This window comes from Thermobia domestica, chromosome 9, assembly GCF_964235325.1.
Source record: "Thermobia domestica chromosome 9, izTheDome1.hap1.1, whole genome shotgun sequence".
Taxonomy (NCBI): Eukaryota; Metazoa; Arthropoda; class Insecta; order Zygentoma; family Lepismatidae; genus Thermobia; species Thermobia domestica.
Genome location: NC_137462.1, coordinates 7,913,005 through 7,940,650, shown reverse-complemented (window position 1 = coordinate 7,940,650; position 27,646 = coordinate 7,913,005). Strand labels below are relative to the sequence as shown.

The 27,646-nt window shown below is 35.9% G+C and overlaps 1 protein-coding gene across 1 annotated transcript in view; it reads left to right on the top strand.

Annotated features, from left to right (window-relative positions):
• Nucleotides 1-27,646, top strand: part of LOC145694381 (3 beta-hydroxysteroid dehydrogenase/Delta 5-->4-isomerase type 2) — a 62,867-nt gene that overhangs the window by 25,280 nt on the left and 9,941 nt on the right. The window contains exons 3-4 of the mRNA XM_081770551.1: nucleotides 14,814-14,921; nucleotides 17,892-18,056. Coding sequence (XP_081626677.1) covers nucleotides 14,814-14,921; nucleotides 17,892-18,056 — 273 coding nt within the window. The remainder of the gene's footprint in view (nucleotides 1-14,813; nucleotides 14,922-17,891; nucleotides 18,057-27,646) is intronic.

Sequence of the window (27,646 nt, the reverse complement as noted above, 5' to 3'; positions counted from 1 at the left end):
GACGAAAGTCCAGTCGAGTGTCATTATCACCAATTGAATCTCATGCTAAAAGGTTAGCATGGAAGAATGTGTTTCGAGGTCAAAGTCTTGAGTAGATATTAAGAAAAGAGAAAACCTTAAAGATGAAGGCGTGACACAGAGAAAATCACTAGAGACGCAGGTAGATACAACGACTGTAATATGAAATACTGCAGAAAGAGAAAAGATTCAGGTGCAAGGAAACTGGAGACAGTGTGGTCGGTGATTAAGGTTATGATGATGATGATGATGGTGATGGTGGAGGGAAGAGTTATGATTAATCAATTAAATTATTTATTTATTTAACTTTTTATTTATATTTTTTACCTACTATAACTTATCTATTTAAGTAATTTATTTCTTTATTTAATTTATTTATTTATATTTTTTGTTTATTTATTTTACCACACTGTCTCCACCCCTTCATTCCAGTTATCTTCCTCGATTCTCTACTATTTTACATTACAGCTGTTGTATCCATTGGGTTCTTTCGAGTGATTTTGTGTGTGGGACATGTCCTCTATTCAGCTTTTCTCATATCTCGATACCAGTCAGACTTTGACCTGATAGCACGTTCTCCCATCACAACGTCCTAGTAGAATATGCAATATGGTTAACAGTGACACTTTTTTCTTCATTTCTTCACTCTTTTCTACATTCTGATGGAGAGATGTCCTAATGGATGTCCTAAAGGAAACGAATAACATTGAACAAGTGTGAATTGAGAAGCGAGTACTTGTTATCATAGTGGGTGAAAGAAATAGTAATAGAACAAAGGTAGGTTGAGTAGCCAATGATTGTTATCATAGAGAGATATATTATGAAGAAGTAAAAACTGTTGGATATAAAGAAAGGGGAATGAAGACACATTGAACACCCATTTGAAGCAAGCAGAAGAATTATCCGAAGATCATCAGTCATTGTGTAAGTCTGTAAACGCTACATACTTACCCATCTGGATCGCAGCGCGTGGTCCCTCGCCGCATCTGTGTTTGTGGTGATGAGGAATGTAAGCGTTTGAATATGCGTACGTGTATAGGTTGTGTATATCCGCCCATCAAGCCAAACACCCACACCCCCATCCTCCCTTCTTCCAAGGCCCCCTCAATCCATCCGTCTGCTCGTCTCCCCCTTACCGGACCGTCTGCCCAGCGGCCCAAACACCCGTCCTGTCCACCAGTCTACTCCCCTGCCTGCCCATCCAGTCACCACCAATCTTCCTAGAGATCCTAGGAAGATTTGTGGTAGACATACCCCATCTATCTATTGATCCAGCCACCCCACTAAATCAAGCTCCCACCCCTAAAATCCCAAGCTAAATGTTTTAAGGAGGGTTTTTATTTATTTTTTTTTCCTTTTTTCTAACAAACATTACATTTTTATAAATTAGATATTACAATAATTTACTGCTGCTTTGTTGTCTTCTTGTCTGATTAAATTCAATCCAGTGGCGAAATCAGCCATAAGACACTCCTGAATCTTCAACTCCTTTGCACCAATTCCAAATAATAACACAATGTCCATCAACTCAGCTTCTTTAAGAGAACCAAACAGTTGTTGTAGTGGTATTGCATTCTCAGAACACTCAGTCAACAGAATTTTTTAACCAGATGACATTTAACTGACTTTGCATTGGTGGCTTATTCTTCTACCAACTCTCTTCAATTTTCATAGCTGAACTGGTTGTACAAATTCATCAAGAGTACTGTCACGAGATATTTAGATGCCTTTTTCTTAGCTATTGATTCTGTTGCAATTTTATTTCTGCTCACAAAAACAACAGAGAAGGCCTTCTTGTATAATAATTAGTATAGTTGGTGGATTTGTATGTGGCCTTTGGAAATTCCAAATCGCATACATAATGGCGACATCTGTGAGTCGATTTCAGTCAACAATTTGTTCATTTCACATTTTCACAACTTATTTTTCTAACCACAACAATATTTGATAGTTTCTGGTTTACCAAGAGCAATTGTCACTTAATAATGGAGAACACACACTGTAATTTTATTTCCTGCATAATAGTAGAGTTTCTGTCTAGGAGTCTTCACGTAGATGACAATATGAAATCATTCAAAAAGTGTAAGTTGCTCATAAGTATCCTCTGAGGAAAGAAAGCATTGTTTTCTAGTTGAAATTTAATTACAATTCCAGACACTCTAGTCCTAGAAACTCCATACTCTTTTCACACAATGCTATGTGTGATTGCATATGCCTCATCTTTAGTCAGCAGTTGGTCCATTTAACATCTTGATTGTTTCATTCCAACTGCAACACAAATGTAGCTATTTCCAGTGGTAGACAAAAGGCTCCAGATCCTGTTGAATAGAAAGAGACCTTTTAAGAAACAATGATTGCCAAGAATACTTTATCATTGACAGTCGTCAAAGAAAGTTACCAGTACTAACAAATTTGCAAGGAGTTAACGACAATTATAGTTATCATAGGGAAATTGTGAGTTTGCCATTGCGGAAACAAACATATAAAATAGAAGTGCTGCCGAAGCCGATATTAAGAAACGGTAGGGGAAATAGGGTTCCGTGGACGTTGATGTCTGTAGTAGGACACTGACTCCACAGTAATGAACAAACAATTACAATGAACAAACCGTTCGGAAGGTATGGAAGAATCCTTTGACATGCCTTCTGATATATTGAAACAAAAACTAAAAATTGAGGGTATGAACATTTCAGTGGGCTATGAATTAAATCATCTGAAAATTGACTCAATCCAAGATGGTCGAAAATTGAAATTTTTTAGAAACAAAAGTCGTGATCGTCTGGCTCCCACAATATCTTGAATGTTACTCAATGATGAAGTACCATTTCAATAACACTATTGGTTTAGAAGATGTACAGAAAAATCTATGGTACTCTCCCATCAGGCAGCGATGCAAAAATTCCAAAAATACAGTAGGTTGTCTAATATAGAGTCACTTATCGATTGAAAACCTCAAAATTTGATCGTGATTGCCTCAAAAGTGAATTTTAATACCAAGAGCAAGAAGTGGATCGTGTGATTTGTACATTGAGAATAAAATGGAGCGAAGGAACCTGGGTTACTCGCTCCAGCAGTAGGGTTATTTGAATACTAACCAACGATTTAAAAAAATCATTCCGGTAGGACATGCAATTTGAGAGACTTAAAAAAAGATTTATTTTCACCGTGATATGTTCTTAATGGGTTCAAATACTTAAGTATAAAAATATACAGATGACGTCATAACCCCAGCAATTTGACGAGCTTCTTCTCAAATAGTCGCCCAAAAAATTAGGACCCAAAATTTGTAACCCTTTTGGGGATTTATGGATACGGATATAAAACTGCGGTTTATATATATATCCACGCGGTTTTATATCAGTATCCATAAATCCCAAAAGGTATGGAGAGATTAAAAATTTTGGGTCCTATTTTTTCCCCCGTTATTCGATCTCAAAGATCACTTCCTCTTTTATGCGTTAGATTTATTTGACATTTAAAATACCAATTACTTCTTCGCAACATCTAAATCTTTCATTTGTAAATTCAATTGTTGAAAAATTCCAAAGAATTATAGATTAAATTAATTTTGCAATGTAAAATAAATATGTATTTGTAGTTCCTTGGTCCAGTAGTCGTAGGGAGCAAAAGAAATACGCCAACCACAGAATTCTTACTATGTCGAAAAGTTTGGAATGACTAGACCAATTGCGAACGGCTTTCTTGACTGTAGAAAGGACGAAAATTACCGAGAACCTTTTTAAAATGGGTTTATTTGCTCCAAAATTAAATTTCAAATAATATGTAAGAGGTGAGTATGAACTTTTGCTGACGATTGTACTAAGCGAGGCTTGTTAAGAAATCATTTCAATCCGTGAAAATGACACTTTCTCATAAATCAGAAATGAGTGTAATCAGGGGTTATTATTTGGAGGAGAAAGAGGGAAGCAACTATCTTCCCCCTGACTTTCAGAAATTATTTTTAACCAATTATTTCGTAATACGGTATACTAATAGAAAAAGATGAAACTTTTATGTCGATGAACAATCTTACCCCTCCCAAGCAAAATCTGAAATGACGCTGGTGTATGTAACCCATACGCAGTGAAGAAACACTAAACATCACCTAGGAGTAAGAGTGGCTAAGGCCTCCGTCCAAACATTGGACTACAAGATATTTTGAAAGGCCTTCCAGAGGCAAAAGCATGACCATTTTCAATTATACATGTCATGGGTTTGGCCACTTACAAGATGGAAGTAAGAAACTTACAGTACTTTCAATTCCTGAATGTTTACAGTATTAGTCTCTGTTTGATGGTACTTTTATTGCATATAGTTTTTTCTGTGGTTTAATCAGTAGTTCTCAACCTTTTCGAGCCAAGCACCCGCTTGGGTGAATGTGATTGTTCTGAGTGTCCCTCGTCTTTTTAACTCAATCCCTTCATACACAAGGCTGAACGGAAAACTTGGACGAAACAAAAAAAGTGAAATGAAATCTTTGTTTTACGTCCCGCGATTAAGCCGGTTAGGCTAAAGGAGACGGTGATTATGAGAAATGAATGAAATGGTGGATTGAAGAAAGTGATAGGAAACGGGAGAACCCCGAGAAAACCTACGCACACGGTGTTTGTCCATCACAAAGTCCACACGGCGCGAGCTGAGATCGAACCAGGGACCCCAAGCACCGGAGGTGAACGCTCTAAAACTGAGCCACCGCGTCCCCTTAGACGAAACAGTCTAGGAACCAGAAAAAGGCTTCAACTCTGAAAATCAAACTTTGAAGAATACCTAGGTCTTATATATAATGAAAGAAAACATTGTTTCTATAATTCGCCTTACATTAGCCATCTTTTCTCTTACATCCCTTCCATCAAACGCCCCCTTAAATCACCTTAATTACCCCTTTCTGGAAACGGATTTGAGTTGATTTTAACATCCCGTTCAGTAGCGAGGCTATATGAGACGTGGATTTACTGATTAATGTGGAATCCGAACCACATGAGCTCCAGCCGGGAATCGAACCCGGGTTACTCTTCACACTTTGAGCTCACTTTAGGAACAGTTCGTCAGGAAAATATAATATATTATAATAACCACATGCACATTACTGGCGATAGTTTGTGTTAGTCCATTCGCGATTCTTGTCGACGAATCAAAGGAGCGCGGACCAAAATGAAGTCCTCGCTGCTACGGAGTGTAACTTTAACACCCCTACTCTAGGTGTCTGTTTCGACTCGACGAAACCCTGCCACCAGTGGCACACTAGCAGCAATCTTTCGACGCGTCGCTATATTGACGATCGACATTTATCGGCAAGTGGGCCACTAGGTGTTGGCGACGTTTACGGCATGGGGAAGGTACTACCTAGTCTCTGAATGTGAAGAATAAAAAAAATAGCTTCAGTACGATGAGTTTTAGAGCACTTGTAAAGTAACAATATTAAAATGTTTATTTATTTATTTAATGTATTCTGAAGCTATTTATCTTCCACTGTTGGTACTATTCTGGTAAGTATTAAGTTCATGTCCTCCTGGGAAGCACTATCAGAGCTCCGAGGAGCACTGACCCCAAAACATGCCTGAAAGAAACACTGGATGAAAGTGCTCCTACCTTATTATTTTGTCTCTCCATTTTCTTAGCTTAAAAAAGAGAATAAAATACATATCACAGACTCTCTCTCTCTCTCTCTCTCTCTCACACACACACACACACACACACACACTTAAAAGAAATAAACAAGTATACATTATTAGTTAGTCAACAACCGCTACAAGGATGAAATTGTGAACTTCCTCGACCCTACTCAAAAGTTCGTTTTGACGCGTATATTTCACTGTTTTTATTCCGTTCTTCGTAACATACTTTCTTTTTCATGTTTCAATCCAGCGATTCGAAAGGAGCCACCAGGAGGGGACATTGGATCATTGCTTCGTACCTTTCATTTTGCCGTTGAAAATTAATTTGGGCGATTCTACGGAAGGAAGAGAAACTGCTACCACTAGTACTAACTAACTAACTAACTCTATGGCCTATGGAACCCGGAGGTTCAATGCCGCGTTCACAAAAGCTCTCCACTGACTTCTATCCTTAGCTAATTGGATCTAGTTCCTACATTGTATTCCTATCTCTGCAAGATCCATCTTAATGTTGTCCTCCCATCTTCGCCTAGGTCTTCCTAATGGTCGTTTTCCGATTGGTCTTCCAGTCAAGACTTTGAAAGCGTTTCTACTTTCTTCCATTCTAGCTACATGACCCGCCCACCTAAGCCTCCTAGACTTGATGACCCTAACAATGTTGGGTAAACCATATAAGTACTACTAGTACTACTAGTAGTACCATACTAGTACTACTTACAATAATAATAATAATAATAATAATAATAATAATAATAATAATAATAATAAGAAGAAGAAGAAGAAGAAGAAGAAGAGAAATGCGTGTTTAGAAACAGCTTGATTGTTATTTGTGTTATAATCAGAAACTATCGCACCATTAATGAAATAGTTCAGCGTAATAGTCTATCTAGAAATTATTTTCGGAAACACAATTATATATCGGAAATATTACTTTGTTGCTCAAAATCGTTAAAGACCCGAAAGATATTGTTGTCAAGCTGTCCGATCTTTATTTTGGAACAAATATACTATAACTAATGTTTAAGAAAATATGTCATACTTTTTATCATGTAACTTTAGTTTTGGTTAATGGTTGTCAAAATAAAGATGCAGCTTACGAAGTAAAAAAAAAAAAAAAAAAAAAAACTACCTACATGTTACAATTTCGCCAACTAACACATTGGCTTCATCAGACACACAGCAAAGCTTCTACTTATGGAAAACAAACAAATAGATGTCAAATTAAAGTAGTACCTAGAGAGAGGCAAAGTATAAAGGAAAAAAATACGAAAATATGAAAACAAAGTCAAAAATATGAAAATATAAGTATATGCTTTCTAGAACATAAAGTAGTAGGTTTACACAATTATTTCAATAAAAGCCGAAATTATATACATGTATTTTTATCTTAATTGAAAAAATAACTCACCAAAATGTTGGTTTCACGGAGCACGGACCCCAATGGATCCAATGTGAAACCAATCTTTACTTTTGAATCATAAACTTAATGTTTTGGAAGACATTCCAGTAGGATACAAATAATTCACATTACTATAGGCTAATTAAAAATCTACAAATAAATCATTGGAGTTTATATGGTAACGATTTTTTTTTAAATAATGCACTATTGTCTGGTTCTAAAACAATGCAGAAATTATGAAGGTACAATACAATCTTGACCCTGGAATACACAGACAAGAAAAGCTTACATGAATACACAGGCGGGGTGGCAGCGCACCCTATATAATTATACGCTACTAAAATTATAATACACGATCTTAAATATATTTATTTTGCTTTATCAGTTACAAGAATGCACAGTAAGAGTTTGTATGTATTTTTGAACAGACACAGCTATTCCACTTCCTTTCTGTGCTCAGCACAAACAGCCTCTCTGCATCTGAAACAAGAAGGTTTAGTTTTTCTGTCCTTATTCCTAGGGCACATTCGACATCGTGCTTGCTCTGGAAGACTAGATTTTGAATGAATTACAGGTGACAGTTCTTTTTGAATTCCGAGGATATTTCTGATATCAATAGACAAATTAGTCGGTGGCGCTCCAGCAGGTAGGGTCTAGCTAACTGCAACCCAAATTTCTTTAGAAACTCCGAACGGATGGTTGAGAATTCCATTTATGACCGTTTCTTCCTAATATAGAGGCTCCCCTTATAGCTGGATCATGTTAGATGTTACTCTCAGTGTCACTCGTGTCACTTCCACTAATTTCATTATCGACTTCTGATTATATTTCAATATTGTCATCGGACTCTCTGAAATTACCTTCATAATCATAATCTTCTTCTAATGTGTTCAGTACAAAATCTGTAAACTTGCTTGAACCTTCACACACTTTCCGCATCATGCAATTAAACAAATATGAACGCAGAGTATCTAAAACGAATTACGTCAAAATTTGAATTTCACATACGTAAATACACAGGTGCGGTGCTGGAGAAACCCCACCCCTTGAATATATTCTCTTCTAAAGCGAGACAATTTGCTTCACACCAACCACCGTGAATGTCACGCTCCAAAACGAGAATACAAGGAAGCACCAACCAATGTGCCTGAGAACAGAGCCACAATGCCGATGAGTATAACGTCTGGGGTGCTCCAGCACCCCTCTCTGTATTCCAGGGTTAAATATTGTTAGCAAAAATTACATAAAACATTTTAATGTATTTCATAAGAACGGAGTTGAAATTTTAAAAAAAATAATAATAATAAAATAATCTAATTAGGTCCGAAAGCTACCATTTTGCAATGATGTAATCATGATGTAATTCACTTCTTCAATATAATTCATTTTCAACATTTTATTGGTTAAATAACAGATCATTATAATGAAGAACTTCATGAAAGTATTTTTCAGTGATATAGTTTTCGTCCAGTTCTAAGACTTTTAATTTAAAAAATAAAAAATAAACGCCTATTTTATCGTTTCTAATAATTCCACTCCAAATGGGGGGGGGGGGGGGAAAGAGAACAATTTAATTCATGCTGAAATTTCCCTTTATTTATTCACAAATTATCGAATGTGAAGATTCGCTTATTAAGTTGAAAATTCGGTACATAAACTCTCTTTTTGTTGTTATTAATGAAATTTCCAATAACGTCAATTACCCGCTTCTCTGGGTTAAATTAAGAAAATATAGTAATATGTTCCGTCAGTCAGTCACTTTTTACTATTACCGAAGCGCTCTCTTATATCGGTCTTTGATATATATATATATATATATATATATATATATATATATATATATATATATATATATATATATATATATATATATATATATATATATATATATATATATATATATATATATATATCCTCTCCCAAGTTGCAGAGCTGAATCTGGACGTAAACGGGATCGGAAGTGTCACTATTCGTCTCAGAGACACCGGAAAGTATGGATTCGGTTATTTTCGATTATTTTTACTATATATTTTTATTATATATATATCAGCCCTCCCCTAAGTTGCACCGTCAAAGTGAAATGATAAAAGACCTCCTTCGTGGCTAAGCGGTTAGTGTACGCGCCTTTGGAGTGAGAGACCCGGCTTTGTTTCCTGGTGGGAGCTCATGTGGTTCGGATTCCATATTAATCAGTAGGTCCCTTCTTAAATAGCCTCGGTGCTGTAAGGGACGTTAAACTCAAAATAAACTCAACTCGGTGTAACGATAAGAAAAAACATCCCAGACCCCAAACCTCATCTATGTTGAAAATTTGATCGAGATCGGTCGGGTGGTTCAAAAGTTATTAAGTCACAAACATAATAACTTTTATTTTTATTTATATACAGTAGAAGATAGATAGATAAATTATTATCTTTTTCAGTAATTTGGTAAATTATTGTGGTAGATTGACTGCTCTTTTTTTAAACATTGAAGAACATTTATTTAATTTTAATAAGTTAACTGAATTTCCAATCTTTGAATGTTAATTCTTTAATGTTGAAAATATATTCCTTGCTTTTATTTGTTTTACTGTTCTGTTACTAAACGTACGGAACATATGGTTTGTATGGATCGAGGTTAAAGTGAACGTAGATCATGTAACCTAAGTGCTATAAAAAGACTTTATCCTTCAACCAAACAAAAACATATATTTATCTTGTTGTCACTTTTAACTAATTGTATTTAATAATCCTCTTACTTGATTCTGTTCTACTTTTGCGTCATGTTCTTAAATATATTTCAATTGTGAATTTTTCAATTAGGCCTATAATAAATGTCATGGTGAAACCTTTTTATATAAATAAGCAAGGTCAAAAATTCCAAACCAGGACCGTAACTTGTGGGGGCAGGGGACAACTGCCCCCAGGGAAACTCCCTGTCGTTCGATGGGGCCCATTCTAAGACATATATTTTCTTACTTCATGTACGACACGAACATAAAATTATAAGTGAAACGTCAAACAAGTTCACGACATTACATAAACAAAACAGCGCACAAAATGTAAATAAAACTAAAATGAGTCATGGGCTCATTTCTGTAAAAAAAAAAAAAAAAAAAAAAAAAGTCTCTTATTAGGGGCCCTACAAATAATATTTATTCGTATGGTTTTGAGATTTGTCAATATTGTCCCCTTAATTAATTTGCCATGTATGGAACGGGCCTAGGAGCGTGCAGCAAGGCCCACAAAGACTAAGGGAAAGATGGAAAGAAGGGTCCAAAACAACTTTTTCTAGGGGCCCAAATATTTATGCTTGCCCCCAGAAAAAGAAATTAAGTTACGACGCTGCTTCCACCCTTTCGTGATGTTAAAAGAACAGTTATCTATTTATAAGAAAAGGTACTATTTGTTATCTTCATTGGTTTAGAACAGTGGTTCTCAACCTACTTACTATCACGACTCCCACTTTATCACATCCTCTTGCCAGGGACTCCCTTATAATTTCAATATGCAGGTTTTGTTGCATTTGTACTTTTCTGGTATTTCAATATGCAGTTCTCATTAGTTTCATAACCTATCTCTTTCATTTAAATTAATTTTTAAACAACTAGGCACCACTTGAAAATGATTGGTAGACCTATTTTTTGTTGCTCTTAACAGTATTTATAAAAATAAAAAATAAGGCTATCAGAGTAAAATTCAAAATAATATTTAAAAATATTTCCGGTATTAGATTCTCATTATATTTATGCTTCCGCTTATTTTCGCGATCCCAGATTGAGAAACTGTGGTTTAGAAAATGTCTTGGATTATGAATGACTAGCAGCGTTCACCCCGCTTAGCTGCGGTCACCCCGGAACGCAATAAACTTTGTTACTTAGATAATTTTTACTTTTTCGCTTTCAAGTGATATGATAAAAACCATAGAAGATTGCAGTAAATCTTAACATTATATCGCCTGTCATTTATGTTAACCCGCCCCGCTTCGCTGCGGTCATCCCGGTGCTGGCATATTGTAAAAGTGTCTCTAAAAATAAGCAAATCAATTAAAAAATTTTAAACAGAAGATTCAAGCTATTTTCCGCTGTATATCGCCTGTCATTTATGTTAACCCGCCGAGTGACACGGTCATGCGGGTTGCATAAAATACGTTTATTTTTACCTATGATGAACTAACAAAGGATTTGTGGACACCTGAATGGTCAATTATCTCAAGACACTGGTAATTAAAAATTAAAGTGATATGATAAAAACCATCTAGGGTCCAAATCCTAATAACCCCCCAAAAATGAAAGAAATTGGTTCAGCCGTATTAGCGTGATGAGCGGACAAAGAATTGTACGTTCTCTTTTATATATATAGATCTGAGATATTTTTATAGAAGCATGAAAGAAGATTGTATGGAATGGAAGGATCACGCACTCATAAGGAACTTACTCATCAAACAGATTTTACGGATCACACTGAAAAAAAAAGCAACGTATGTGGCGTACGTAAAACGAATTTTACATGCGTAAATCCTTAGTTTTTGGACTTAATGCACAATCCTATGTAACATTCCAGAGCAAACGTATAATTGAAAAATATATGTTTTATTCATGCTTTCTGTATATGTGTTTCGAATAAATGTACTTTCCGTGCGAAAGAAATAACTGTATATAAGTGGTAAGGATGTCACATACAGATGGACGTATGTAACATATAGCTGACGTATACGAATGTACAACACTCTGTTAGATGTCACACATCCTGCAGCAGCATGACGTAGCATCTAAGCGAGAAAAGGACAGCAAGTATAAAGCATATGGATAACGTAGTAAACATAAGGATTCCGTATATTTGTACAATATACCGCTGGACGAATAAATAATTTTTCTCCATTCAGAATGGAGAAAGAAATTACAGGAAAGTTTAACTGGAAGGAGGGTACCACAGCGATATAATCTTGCAGCATATGGATAACGTAGTAAACATAAGGATTCCGTATATTTGTACAATATACCGCTGGACGAATAAATAATTTTTCTCCATTCAGAATGGAGAAAGAAATTACAGGAAAGTTTAACTGGAATGAGGGTACCACAGCGATATAATATTGGATATCTCTTTAAAAGAACTAGAGAAGAATGATCTACAAATTGAAGGCGGCGCGTTGTTAGGAGATTACATTTTTAAATGTCTTCGTTTTGCAGACGAAAGAACTTTTGGAGCGGAATCGCAAGAGAAATCAACAACGTATTACAAAATTTAAATGAAATGAAATTGTTAGTTTTATCTTCAAGTTATGGTATCATTTAGGATGAATGATTACTGAACGTAAATGATTATAAGAGAGTCGGTTGTAAGATTTAAATAATATATATTTTGTAAGTGTATGCTCGTGTCTATTGTTTCCTCGGATGTTCGCTTTCTCTGGACCCAGATGCGCTTGAGTACATCGCCAGTTTAACCAGCCATGTTCGGAGGTATCACGGTGGGATGAGAATGTAGAAGAAAACGGAAGACCTCCGAGAAAACTCACGGACACAATGTTATTTATATTATTAAGTAATCTGCCTTTCTGCAGGTTCAGGAACTATTTTTTTTATTTTAGATTTAGGCTTGGAAATGTTTCTTTCACGTTTTTTTTATCTTCAGCTTCTTCTTTTGACTCCCAATATTTTCTTCTGTTTCTCAAATCATCAATTAGTTCTTCTTCCTATTCCTCGCTTTCCTTCCATCTTTCCTCCTATGGTGATATAAAAAACACATTTCTTCGGAAGATGTGTCCAATCTAATTGGCCTTCCTACGAAGGATGCTGGCTAGAAGTGTACTCTTCTCTCCTATCCGTTTTAAAACATCTTCGTTTGTTGCTCTCTTCGTCCATTTTATCTTCTCCATCTTCCTCCTTGTGTTCTTCTTCCTATTCCTCGCTTTCCTTCCATCTTTCCTCCTATGGCGGTAAGAAGAAGACAATTTCTTCGCAAGATGTGCCCAATCCAAGTGGTCTTTCTACGAAGGATGCTGGCTAGAAGTGTACTCTTCTCTCATATCCGTTTTAAAACATCTTCGTTTGTTGCTCCCTCTGTACATTTTATTTTCTCCATCTTCCTCCAACACCACATTTCGACACTCTCTAAACATTTCTTCTCTAACTTCCGTAATGTCCAAGTCTTTGAACCATACATCTCAATGCTCCAGATATAGCATTTGACCAACTTCTTCCTAAGTCCAATATTGAGCCTGCTAGTTAAGAGTGATCTTTTCTTGTTGAATGTTTCTTTGGCTATGTCAGTTCTTAACTTGATCCCTTTGGTGCATTAAGCGTCTCTTTTCAAAATACTTCCCAAATACTTGAAATTATCAACCTCTTCAAATTATCTTTGTTCTACTATGACCCTAAGGGCGCGCTTCCTCGGGATATTCCCATGACTTTCAACTTTTCGATGTTAATTTCCATTCCATACAGTTTTCCAGTGTCAACTATTTGTCAATTATGTCCTGTAGTCCTCCTTCGGTTTTAGCTATAATAACTGTATCATCTACATACCTGATCTTGTTAATGATCTGCCCTCCAATCTTGAAATCTCCATTAATGCTTCCTTCATTAAGCAATCACTGTAAATGATGAATAATTAGCGTGACATACTACACCTTTGACTCCTCTTCCAATCTCTACACTACTGGTTTCTCCTTCATTCAAGCGCATCTTGACTCGTTGTCCTATGTACAGGTTACGAATGAGCCGTCGATGTCTCCAGTTAACTCCAATTTCTTTAAGTATTTGCAAAAGTTTCATCCAATTGACCTTGTCGAAAGCTTTTTGTCAGTCTATGAAGCACAAACACAACTCTTCTTTGACATCAAGAACTCGTTCTGATATAATCCTCATCAACCCAATGGTATCTCTGGTGCCTTTTCCTTTCCGGATTCTAAACTGGTCTTCTTCTAACATCTCTTCAATACCACAAATTCACTTGGGCTAGAATTGAATCATGAACCGCTTGCTCAGGACTCGACAACAGACCACCATAATCCTCTAATAGAAAATTGGAAAATAAACTGTAAAGAATAGGAAGGGAGCTGTGAAATTTAAAAAAAATAAAATAAAAATGGCAACAGAAATGAAGGAGAATTTATCAATTTAAAAATGATCGAAAAATAGAAGACGTAAATAATTTCAGACTAGCGGGGTAATATTCTTAATGGAAAGCTGAAATTGAAACAGCAAATAATCGAAAGTATGGAAAAAGAAACAAAAAGCCTATGCGAAGAAGAAAATAATAAAATTTAGGTTGTCCAATGGGACATTCATCAAATATTTGGTGTGGAGTGTTGATCCTTTACCTGAATCACAAGAATGAACTTACGAAAAAGGTATTAGAAAAGGTCGAAAATGTTCTAATGCGAATATAGAGAAGAATATAGAAAATTAGTTGGGTGAAACAAAGAACAATGAGGAATTATCAGCGACCGTTGGGGAAAATGAATCAGGATTTGAAATAGTTCTGATCTCCGATAATATTTCTCACCCTTTCTTGTAGAAATTAAACTGGTTTTCACGTACATTTTAATCTGCCAATTGGTTTAAATTAAATTAGTTGAAGTAATTTTTGTTAATATCCTAAAATTTCAAAGGAAACGCGTTAACTCGCAATATACACACATACCCAGTTACTCTATGGACATTCCAAACATAATATAAGCAAAACTTTGTTTAATACATTTAAATGCAATGAAAAATAATTTAATTTCCAATGAAAATTTATTAAAATATTTCTTTTCTTGTTTTTTTTTTTTTTTTTTTTTTTATCCAACAGGTGGCAGTGGTTTCCTTGGTCAACACATTATCAAACAGTTGCAGGAGAGAGACTCCAGAACCAAGGAGATACGAGTAGTTGATTTGGTCCCGTACACGAAGAAACTAGGTAAATAGATTTCGACTTTAAATGCTTATTGTTTGCAGAAACTGTGTTAAGTATGACTCAGAGAAATACGATCTTGCTGCCTAAATAACATGTGTGCAAGGAAGTGACGAACAGAAAAATTACGTAGATTTTTTCACTAAATTTCTGATTTAAGGGTTTCTGCAGTAAGTAGTGTTGTAAAAGAGATGTTTCTTATACAAAGCGCACTTATAAAAGTCGACTTATTTTATTATTAAGACACCATTTTTAAGAAATGGTGGTAGCATAGGCAAGATATTTTTCACAGTTCTTTTCTGATGTATTCCCTTTAAAAAATGAGCCGAAAATGTAACTTTTCTAACGAACAGTAGAGGTTTTTATGCAGTTTTAAATGTATTCAAGCGAAATTCACGGGTGGCCATTTTGATCACATCATATCTTGATATTCCCGGGAGGGATTTTGGTTATGTTGAAGTACAAACATAAACCCTTTCAAACAAGCCATAAATTGTTTCTGTACCATTTTTCTCACAGAATTGCCTTGGAACAGGATAATACAGGATATTTCAAAATGAATCTCGGGGCTTTAAGACTTTGTAGTATTTATTATATTTAACGTACAATTGTAAATAATACAGCAAATGAAAGAACAATTTAAACAGGTTTTGCTGCAAGAGTTCAATGTGAGCACCATTCCTCACACGGCACACGTCGAGTTGATAGGCGAATTCTTCCCAAACCTTGACCAGTGGGTTTGGAATAATAGTTACAACAACTGCTTCAATCCTCTTTATTAAGTTGGGTAGGTCAACTAGTAGCGGAGACACATACACATGATCCTTTATGAATCTCCGAAGGTAAAAATTGCATGGCGTGAGATCTGGTGAACGTGGAGGCCATGCGAAACAAGCTCTGTCATTCGAACCCTTGCGGCCAATACAGCGGTCGGGTACAACGTCGCTTAACCAATCACATACTTTGTTATGCCAGTGAGGCGGCGCAACATATTGCGGCCAAATTAAGTTCTCTGGTTCACCTTCTTTCAATTGACGAAAGAGCCCTTGTAGCGCATCAAGATAAGCAGCACCAGTTACAGTTGCTTCATCGAAAAGGAAAGACCCGTAAACTTTCCGCCGGGAACTGGCACGAAACACATTCAATTTAGAGGAGCCTCGTTGCAATTGTCGCAACGTCGCATTTGCTGACCACTAGATGCGAACATTATGAGTGTTCACATCACCACTTAGGTGAAATGTTGATTCAACACTGAAGACAACACGATCCAGAATATCTTCATAGCTATGCAGCAACATTTCATTTGCGAAACTGGCACTAAACTGAAGTCTGTAGGCTTTAGAGCTTGTAGCAACTGCAAACGATAAGGACGTAGTTGTAAGCGTCTCCCTAAAATTCTCCACACAGACGGTTGCACTGTAACTACAGATTCAGTCTTTGCAAAATGTAAAACACAAAAAGATTTCTGCTTTCTAGATGCCATCTTTGTTATTCGCACTTTCTAATGAGAGACAGAGGAAATAGTGCATGCGCATAGATACATACAAAACTGTTTGAGTTTCTCTTTCATTTGAAGTATTATTTATAATTATAAGTTAATTGTAGTAAATACTACAAAGTCTTAAAACCCCGACATTCATCTTGAAACATTCAGTATTTAATGACGAGGTTTTGTTTCTGCGGAGAACTTCCAACCCTTAAGCCAGAAGTTTAGTTTGCTATTGTTAACAAGAGTTATAATGTGTAAAAGCACTATCTGAAATGCCCGTTCTTCGCATGGGAAGAATAGGTATACGGAAAGTATTTGAACCCCTGCCCTTCTTAGGATACCCATTTCAATGAAAGTGTGATGATAACAATCCATAAGCTAACCTACTTTTAGCATAAATGTTTTAACCCACTTAGGATATTTTTTAAATTAAAATGACAGGATAAGAATCCAAGAAGTACGTACTATGTTCAAAACTCATTTCAAACGAGTGAGCTGTTTTCTCGTGATGCGATCATAAATAATAACACCAATTTTGTTGCTGGAAATAAAAACTTGACCATAGTCTGTACGTGGTCACTGCCAGTAATGAGTAGCTAATGCATCATGTAAGTGTAATCGCAAGATCCACGTAATAGCAGAGAATTATTCTCAATATTACAGAACCGCTGCCATATTTCACGTACGGAGAAGAGAGTGCGGAGAATAAGCTTCTTTGGGAGTCCGCCTCTTGTTGCAAACTACATATGTTTCCATTATTTTGATAACCATTTATAGCTCTTACTTATGATGGGTAAAGCTTTTCTATTTCAAGTGTGCCCTCGGAAAGTATGTGAAACATACTTCAGCCCCACCCCCGCCGCCCTCTTACGGAGGGAAATTTCTCTTTGCTTTGGGCAAAGAAGTAAACGACTTGGGCTGTGTTGCCAATTTGTCATTCAGTCGTTTGGTCTTGGCGAGTGAAGATCGTAGGCTACTGACAATAGGTAACAAGATAACCCACAGCGAAGTCGTGAAATAATTTCATTGTGGCAACCCTGTCCACATCCAACTATTGAAGGATTTTGGCCACAGCAGTTTGTTCCTCTTCTTTCGAGGGAGGTGCGGGAAAACACACATCTAGGGATGCGCACGAGGCGAGTTGAGACAGGATTTTTCTGACAAAATTCGAGTCGAAACACGGCTCTTCCAATAGAAAAATATACATTTTTAGAGTCGAGACAACACTTTTACAGCACATTTTCGAGACGAAACAGCCATAAATCTTCTCTCATGCGCATTCCTACACACATCGACAGCAGCGCTAGCAGGGGCACAGTTCAAATTGAAAGGCTCTAATTGCAAAGAAGTAAAATTGATGTTTACAATACAATTAGTTTAACAAAGTGACTTAACCTTAAACTGTGAAAAATTCACTCAAGAATATAACTATCATAGTTGGAGAGAGGCTATATTATTTAATTAACTGGTGTTATTTATTATTCCAGATTACAAGGAAACGAAACCAGTGCGATCTTTCGTTGGAGACATACGCAAACCAGAGACAATACGAGAAGCATTCAGAGGAGCCGATTGCGTCATCCACTGTGCGGCGCTTCTCAGCTATCAATTCCCTGCTGACAAGCGAGCTTTGGAAGAAACAAACGTTACAGGTATTGATTGTGCTGTACGTCTGATGACGAAACTAGTTAAAATGTGGTGCATCTGCAGCAGTGCATCTGTGGCGCACCAAGCTTTTTAGTTGGATAGAAACAGAATAAAATAAATATTTCTCACTTACCATTATCAAAAAATAATAAGCAACTAAAACATTGAAATGGAAGTTAAAATTTCTAATTTCTAAAACATAATTGTTTGTTTCCAATGTGTTTGTGCAAAGGCAATCAAGCGACACACTTAAGTTAGTCACAGGGGCCGCGGTGGCTCAGTGGTAGAGCGTTCACCTCTTGTGCTTGGGGTCCGGGTTCGATCCAAGCCCCCGCCAAGTGAACTTTGTAATGGACAAACACCGTGTGCGTGGGTTTCCTCGGGGTTCTCCCGTTTCCTCCCACTTTCTTCACTCCACCATTTCATTCATTACTCATCATCAGCGTCTCCTTTAGCCTCACCGGCATAACCGTGGGACGTAAAACTCAAAGAAACTTAAGTTAGTCACTTTCTATTTTATGTTCACAACAAAATCCTTGCACAGTTCTTTCTGCAATACCATTAACATTATTTGTTTTTATGAAGATTTTTTCATTTTAAATTGTATGAATGTAGTATTTTCTTTTAGTAACGTGTTGATATGATTGCCTCTTGCAATCATTGTGCATCATGTAAATTGTTTCAAATTTTCAAGTAATGTTACGATTAATTATGTTGAGAATATTCATTACAGTAACTTAAACTTAGGCCCGATTTTAACTAAACGGAAATCGATAAAATATATATATATATATATATATATATCGAGATTACCCTGAAAACAAATAACACGTCCCACCATTGATATGCACCCACATAAATTTTGGAAAGTCGGCGCCGTTGGTGCCGATTTTCCTTAAAGACGGAGAAACCTAATTACAGCTCTGTATACGATTTTGTCCAATATACTGTCGCCGCCTCGTTTTCTGTCTGTAACATTAATTCAACAGGGCATGTAAAGACACAAATCGTAAGTGAAGGGCGTAACTCGAAATCGTGACTTTGAGTTATAGCTACCATCTATCTTTATTTAACCTGCTCTACAAACGGTAACATGTTCAAAGTAAATTGCTTATATTAACGAAGATATAAGCTTTTCAAAAATGGCGAATCTTGAAACAAGTAGCACGGTATAACGTTAAACAAGGTATTTTGAATTGCTTTCCTATATGTAAGCTTATAAAACAAGATATGCCATTTAGCTTCTTTCATGAACGTAATTACCACACATATTAGTGATATGCCAACCTATCCTTGTGCAGTTTTTTTTTTTTTTTAACATTACTAGCGTGTCTTTATCATGGTGAAGACAAGAATATTCTGGCGTCTCCTCGTATGTATTGGAAAGGAAAGACATGCTTGAACTTTATAAAATTGCAAAGGATATAATTTGCAAACCACGCACAAACAATGGAGGATAGTGCAATATAAAGAAGGATAATGTAAAAGAAAGTATTATTAAGAAGGAAGACCAATAATTAGGTAGATAAAAAGATGTGAAGTAAGTAAAGCTCTACCCGACTAAAGGTAAAGACATACCGGAGATACCTCGCGGTCGAGGTCGAGATTTTGGTGGTGGTCTCTGACTCGATGATGGCACAAATCCATGGACTCAAATGGGTAAGCGCATGCCGAAGATGTACGCCACATCGCGACCTAGAGGTTGACCACGATGGCGATTTAGTGGTCGCGGTGATAAACACCCGAGTTTGTTTTTACATCGATGTGACTCGTACTTCCATTGGTTCCCCCTGTAGCGCTGAACTGAATAAAAATTTCATTTGTTCAGAATTTCGTCTGCAGAAAATTGTGTGTGTTTATGCTCGAAAGGTTTTGCTGCACTGTTAAATTTGATTATTAAATACATATTAATAGAAGTAGTGAGGAATGTTCCAACAATAACGGATAAGAGGCACACACAACACCATAAGAGGCACGTTTTGAATAGACTATAGAAGAAAATAGCACTCAAATGGAAATGTCAGATAAGTTATTCATATTTATTTGAGAATTATACTGTAGCTTATTATTATATAGTGGCAGTTACAGGGAGGGGGATTTCGGGTTGAAGCCTCCAAACTCCGGAATTTCTAAAGAAAAAAAGAAGCTAGTATCAATCGTATCCAGGCTTAAAATCTTCAAGTCCCTCTTACCAATTCCGAGATTAATAAAAAAAATACTTCTAAGTTCGTTACTGATATAAAGTAAATAAATAGCTGTAAAAGAGGCATATATCCATAGGGAGGAAACGTGGAATAATGGAATTGCAGTGACGAAACTTCATTTAGTGAAGTTAATACCCTTTCCACCTCGAAACCTGAAAACATACCTGTTTTTTTTTTTTTTTTTCTGGCCAATGATTTCTCACCTGAGTGCTGAAAGAGGGCATTTCATCAAAGAAAATTGAAAGAGGTAAAAGTCTTTGATTTATTGATAGAGATGGACTTCAAATTCAAAAATTTTTGCGAAACACGAGACGAGACTTCGGCATTTCTCATGTCTCGTCTCGCGTCCATCCCTATTCATAAACTGTTTGGTCATTTCAATTTCGAAATGTGGTTTCACAATGATTTTTATACACTGATGGAATAATTTCACACGGATCACAGCAATGTTTCTCCTCAAACTGAGAATTTACAGCAAAGACGCGACCTCTTCGCTATGTGCGCCCTTCATCCATCGTAACTTAAACATCGAGGTAGCGATCGCGACTTAAACCTTGACATCGACCGCAAGGGATCTTCGGCATGTCTTTACCCTAATAGTTAAGACTGGTAGAAGACTACTGAAAAAAAAAAGGAAAGAAAAAACTCACGAGGAAGACTAGAAATGTGCAACTCACGAGTTTGGAATTTGTGTTCAGTTTATCTTAATCTCAGTAACTGAATGTGATAGTTCCACTGAGGTTAGTGAGCCCAATTTCCCTTGAGTTTTGCTAGGACGAGTTCAAATAGAAGTTCACACAAGATGGACAGAAAGAGGCATAGTTAGGAAACCCAAAGGTCACAACGAGCTGCAGTCGCATGGTAAAGTACAAAGATCTCAAATACGACTGATAACAGCTATGAAAGTCGTAAGAGTTTTCTTTTTAAAATTTTTGTTTTAGATGATTCATAAAGCACTAAATAAGAAACAAGCATGAAAAAGAAAAAAGTATGATCGATGTTTGGTTTGTAATATAATATGATATAATTAATCAAATCAAATGTCTTGACCTTACAGTTGCTGAGATAACATGTCCTTCACACATTCTATAAATTACAAAATTACTACGGTAGTAATGTAACAAACATTTAATAATACGAGCAGTAGCACAATTTACAATTAGGTTCAATTGCTGATTTTTAAAATTATTAAAATAAAGACATTGTCACTTATTACACTCGGCATGGAAAAAAAAGAGACAATTTGAAATAAATTTGTGAAACAGTGAACTGGTCCCATCAAATAGTTATGGAGCTCAGTTTCTAAATAACTTCCCTCTAAATATAAGAAAGTTGCTAATTTATATCCGAAACATCTTACTTATCGAGCCGCGGTTGCTCAGTGGTAGAGCGTTCGCCTCTGGTACGTGTGGTCCTTAGTTCGATTCCTGCTCAAGCCACATGGACTTTCTGGTGTACGTGGGTTTTCTCGGGATTCTTCCATTTCATCCACTTTCTTCATTTCATTTATTTCTTATCATCGCCGTCTTCTTTAGCCTAACCGATATAATCGTGGGACGTAAAACTGAAAGATTTAATTTGCATTTCCAAAACTTTTACTATTCTTTTAGCATTTAAAACAAATAAAATAGGTACTGTTAAAATAATCTATTGTGGAAATCGAATCCAGAACCATACGATTGATTACAGGTGTATCTCTTGACTCTTCTTCCCTTCAGCAATATAAAACGCGGAGAATATCTAGAAGAGCGTACAAGTGGAAGTGTATATTCTAGGAATACCTTCGTATATGAACGAACTCTCAGTTAGTATCCAAGTGCTAATTATTCTTTCGTGCAAATTTAGTAGGAAACCATATTTGAAAGTTATAATTTCGTAGTTATTAGGAGAAAGAAAATGTTACAGTACCTGCTAAGAGCAACTACGAGTTGTGGTCGTTATACTAACGCATATTACTTGGATTTATAGGAAAGACGTGCAAAATACAAAAGATACAATATTGTATAGTTATTATCGTATTAATATTGATAAAATAATGCAACGAAGCATTGTTTTTTGTACATAATGACTCTTCCTGTCCGAAATATTGGAACTCTAGTTCAAAAGATGAACAAGCTTGTGTTTGTTTTCTGTTCAAGAGCAAACACTAGAGCTAAAAGGAGAAAAAGTTTTATTTTTTATGTATGTTCTGTGTAAATACTACTCAGAGACGTGTGGTTTTAATTCAGCAAGCGTGACATTAGAAGCATTGAAGATGACAAACAATGTTGATATATATCCTTGGAAGGTTAATTAAATTCTCTTGGACCACGGTGAAAATACAATCTATGTATTAAAATGCCAGTTATGTTTATTTGTTTATGGCCAACTCCTTTGAGATCTCGAAGACCTCAACCTCTATAAACTGATTGATTCCAAATTTGGTGTAGCTTTACCACCTCTCATTACAAGTTTCAAAATTAAAAAAAAACGCCCTTCTTTTTATATTCAACGTTTTATGGATTGCTTTGAGCCCATACAATTAACATTGTCACTAGATTCACATCCTTGTGTTAGGCAACCGGCAGAACAACTACGTATAGCGGGTTGACAGATGTAGCAGGCGCTTTGAATCTGAATGACAAAACCTACTGCAAGGTGGCAACTTTATAAAGGCTTGTAGAGGTGCAATGAGACGTACTCGGACATTGATTTATAAGAAAAAAAATCTATTTGACATCATTAGACGTCGGCTTATTATGTACTTAAAATTGATGAAATATGCAAGTAACTGTGCTGTTAAATGTGTTAAAATATCCACTTAACATGCACTAATAGTACAATGAAGTAGAGCATTTGCAGGAAAGTTGTGAGAAAGTTTTGTAAGTTAAATATAATATCGAAACCGTACTTTAACTTTCAGGCACTACCCTTTAGAGTTTCTTTTTATGGTATTTACATTTTATATACTCCTAACTATTTAAAACATCCTCAGATTTTGAGATTAAGATGGACACAGTGATATAAAAACAAACTCTAGTTTTTTCTTCATAGTTGTATTTTGAAGTGTATTTACTTTACACAAATTATAAGAACGAACCTCACATTTCTAGTTCTAAAAAAAATAGTTTTTAAGGATTTATTCATTCCCGTAATTACCCCCCCCCCTCACAGTATATCACGACATGTTTCTCTATATTTTTTAGTGTCAGTTTGTAAATAAAATGGAATTATTGAGTTTTACGTCTCACGGTTATGCCGGCTAGGCTAAAGGAGACGGTGATGATGAGAGATGAATGAAATGGTGGAATGAAGAAAGTGGGAGGAAACGGGAGAACCCCGAGGAAACCCACGCACATGGTGTTTGTCCACCACAAAGTTCACTTGGGGGCTGGGATCGAACCCGTGACCCCTAGCACCAGAGGTGAATGCTCTAACACTGAGCCACCGCAGCCCCTCAGTGACAGTTTGTGTAACCAGAAAAAAGGCCTCTCAACGTCGACATATGTTACTGGACAATATTTATAGAGAAGAGTAAGTGTAGTATCTATATTTTCTGGTAAGTTGGAATCTAACCCTTGAAAGCATTTTCCCATTGCTCCAGTTGTTTTGTCGCAAGAACATCCTCCAATTTCTTTCCCATAGAGCGCCCAAATTTACCAGGAGATGACTGGAGCTCGTACTGCCAAGCACTTACTGAGCAGCATTCCTCTCGTCTCTTGTTTCTGAATTGATCTCGACACGATATTAGAATGGGTATCATTATCAAATTTCTCTTAACGTCTTGGCAATTGTAAGCATCTATATTCTGCTAATTGGCGCTAACAATATTGTCCTCCATAAACTAGGGATTCTTCCATCCTCCCATGCAAAAAAGTATCCTGTTGTATGGACATTTACATGCATTGAAAATGAAACTAAAACTGGATTTTTGCATGCAATAAGCATATGTCTGAGATTAAAACTTACATACTGAATATGCTCTTAAGCACTAATATATGCTCTAACCTTTGAAATATGCAATTATATGCACTATAAAACTTTAAATTCGAGCTGTATTGTTGTTGTTAGAAACTCCTGCCAAGTTTAACAGAAATACATATAAGCAAACAAGATATGAATTTGTATAAAAATCTGATGTCTGGGCATCATGTATCTCCTCTTCAAGTTTGCCACAAACTCATCCCAACATCTATTTTAGGTATATTAAAATACTACATTTATATGTTTGTCTTTAGCAATTCACTCCCTTGTGAATCCTCCCATCTTTTACTTATGTCTGTAATAGGGATGGTATCGAGATGAGACGAGACGAGACTTTGTACAGTCTCGGTCTCGGCTCGATTGATAAATAACGGTCTCGATCTCGTCTCGAGTAAAAAATCACCGTCTCGGTCTCGGTCTTGTCTCGGTCAACAGATGCTTGTCTCGATCTCGGTCTCGGTCTCGAGTACCAAGTCTCGGTCTCGTCTCGAAAGTCTCGAAATCAATAATGTGAAACTAAAATAATGAAAGTATTATTCTCGTACAGTTTGTCGTTTCCGCTTATTTTTTCCTTTAATTTTGACTTAGAATTATGGTATGGTGTACCTCGTCATAGCTAATTTGCTAGTGCTAATGCTTTCCATGCGCGTAGTCCAGGTTCAGTGATCAGTGGGTATATCACCCTAAAGCCCTAATATAACCCATATTTCACTTTCAGCAATAGACTTTGTCTCATATAGCCTCAGAACTGCCTATACATTTAAACTCTATTAAATTAGCTCCAGTACTATACAGTAGTTTATTTCCTTCCTTTGAATCAGAATTGTTCAATACCTCCTAACTGATAACACAACACATAGCAGCACGAATGTATTTAATTGTACCGAAATTGAAACTTTACAATTTCTCATTTATTATCCAATACATTCTGCTTTGACTGTTATTTTAAAAACAGAATATAACGTTCATTATCTTAACAAATAGGGTAAATTATTAATAGGGTAAATTATTACTATAATATACGTATTTTGTTTGAAATTGATGAAATGCTTTATTACCATTTCACATCTCCGTGTTTAATTGACACTTTATAACACGAACGTCCTGTACCTTGTGGTGGGAGCTACTACACTCATCTTTGCTATGTGAGGTCTCGAGTTGGATCACAAAACAAGTTAGATTCAAAGTCCGATGTTTCGCATAATTCGCGTCTCATTTTAAGTGCATTCTGTTTCTTATACAAGTTCATAAGGTCGTAATGCATTACGTAAGCACATATCCAGTACCGTAACATAGATTAATCTTATTCCTGAGCTCTCAACTGTGCATGCAATCTTTATTCGAGAAAACTAATCTTGCGTTCATTACGTTGAAATTTTATATTGATTAAAAATTACTTGCGAAACATGGACATACATATTATATAAGTATATAGGTAATTCGAGTTATCTGTATCTATTTTTTCTCACTCGCCGAAACAAGTGATTCTTAACTTTATAGTTTTCTTTTGTATTAATTTTCGTAGTTTTTCTGCAACATGATGGATTGAATAGTCAAAAATATTTTTTTCGCTCTATGATTTTCATTAAATTTTGTATCCATTTTTACCCTACCTTACCTAGTAAAAGTTATATATTTAGTCTTAGTTGAGGAACCGGTTTTTCGCTTCTGTAAAATTACGAAATTATGACTTGGTTTAGTTTACCTCCGAGGTTTAGATATAATAAAATCATCACCATCATCATAATCAATCATTATCAATCCATTGCTGGATGAAGGTCTTTCCAAGTCTTCACAACTATCTAACTTGGGCAATTCTTTTCCAGGTTACTCCTCAGTGGCTCTTCATTTCGTCACACCTTCTTGTATGCGGAGGTTTACTAGACTGTTTTTGTCTTGTGGTGTCCAGTCTAGAATTGTTTTCGTCCGTTGATCATAATTTCTTCTTGCAATACGTCCAGTGAATTTTCCAACTCATATTAAATTATTTCATTAGCATCATCAGTATTCATTTCTATATATTTGGGCTACAAATAATTCGAATTCGCTACTTTCGGTGTACAGACACGCTACTTCTTAATCTTCGGATCTGGCAACACTGACTGAATGATTTAAATCAACATAATGTGAGAACCCCCATTTGGTCTAGCGGCTAGCACTCTTGATTTCGGTTCGCGTGGTCTCGAGTTCGATTTCCGGTAGGGGTAAAGTTGAACGACCGAAGTGGTTCGGATTCCAGTATAATCATTAGCTCCACGTCTCCTTTAGCCGCCCTAGCATAACTGCGGCACGTTAAACTAAAACAAAACAAAAGTGAACACTGTGTATTACTAACTGTAAGTCCTTGAATAATAGCATATAGCTATATGGTATGGATCGAGTTTGAGGTGATCGGTGGTCAAACTAAAGGAAGTGAAATATAATTAGTGTGTAATTAGAACTTTTAATTAAGCACGGTCTTAATCTAAAGAGTACACCAGGCCTAAGGCTTAGGGAGAACAACTAGTGTTACTGAAAATGTATCAGTTACATTTAATTTCAGTTACAATTTGCATTTACATCTATTGCTGGAACGAAGACTTAAACATTAACATTATACGTAGCCCAAAGACCATGAAAAACGTCTTCTGTTGAAAGCATTCTTGCACCATAAAACAAACTACGAGTAATTTTAAAATATCTTGCAGATCATCTACGTTATTTGCACATATTTAGAATAATATTTAGCAATTTATTTAAGTGGGCAACGCTGCTTAAAATAATGTAACTGCGACTTGTAATTAAAACCACCAAAAACTATTGTTGTAATGTTATAAAAAGCAAAGGAAAGCAATAATCATTATAAAATTACTTTACCACCTGGCAAGGAACTGGACGAGGTGTTTCTACTCTGAGAAGAATTGTTTTAAATATAATAGTTCCTGGACAATAGTTTTTCTTTTGATTAAAATTGTATATCAATAATATTTTAATATTATGAACATATATACTAATTAATGTCTGATGAAGATGACATTTCTTTATTGAAAAAAAATTTAAATTTATAATATGTAACAATATTATATAATTACATCATTATAAAAATTTAATACAAATACGTCATTTTACGCAGTATAACAATCACTACCAATGTGTTTGGTATCTCTGAAACGATTTGAAATAACAATTGTTGTAAATGGCGTTATAAGCATTTAAGTCTTTTGGAAGCATCTGCATGATGAGACTTAATATGTCAGCGCGTTTTCGAAGTAAAATCTTTAGAAACATTTAAATTTTCCGTTTCTTGTAACTTTGTTCCCTCATTCATTCGAAATATATTATACCATGATCACAGTATTTGACGCTAAGATACAGTTGATGCGCATTGCACCGTCCATGCCATTTGAGTTATTAGAGATTTTAAAATTGTTGATGTTAATGATACTGTA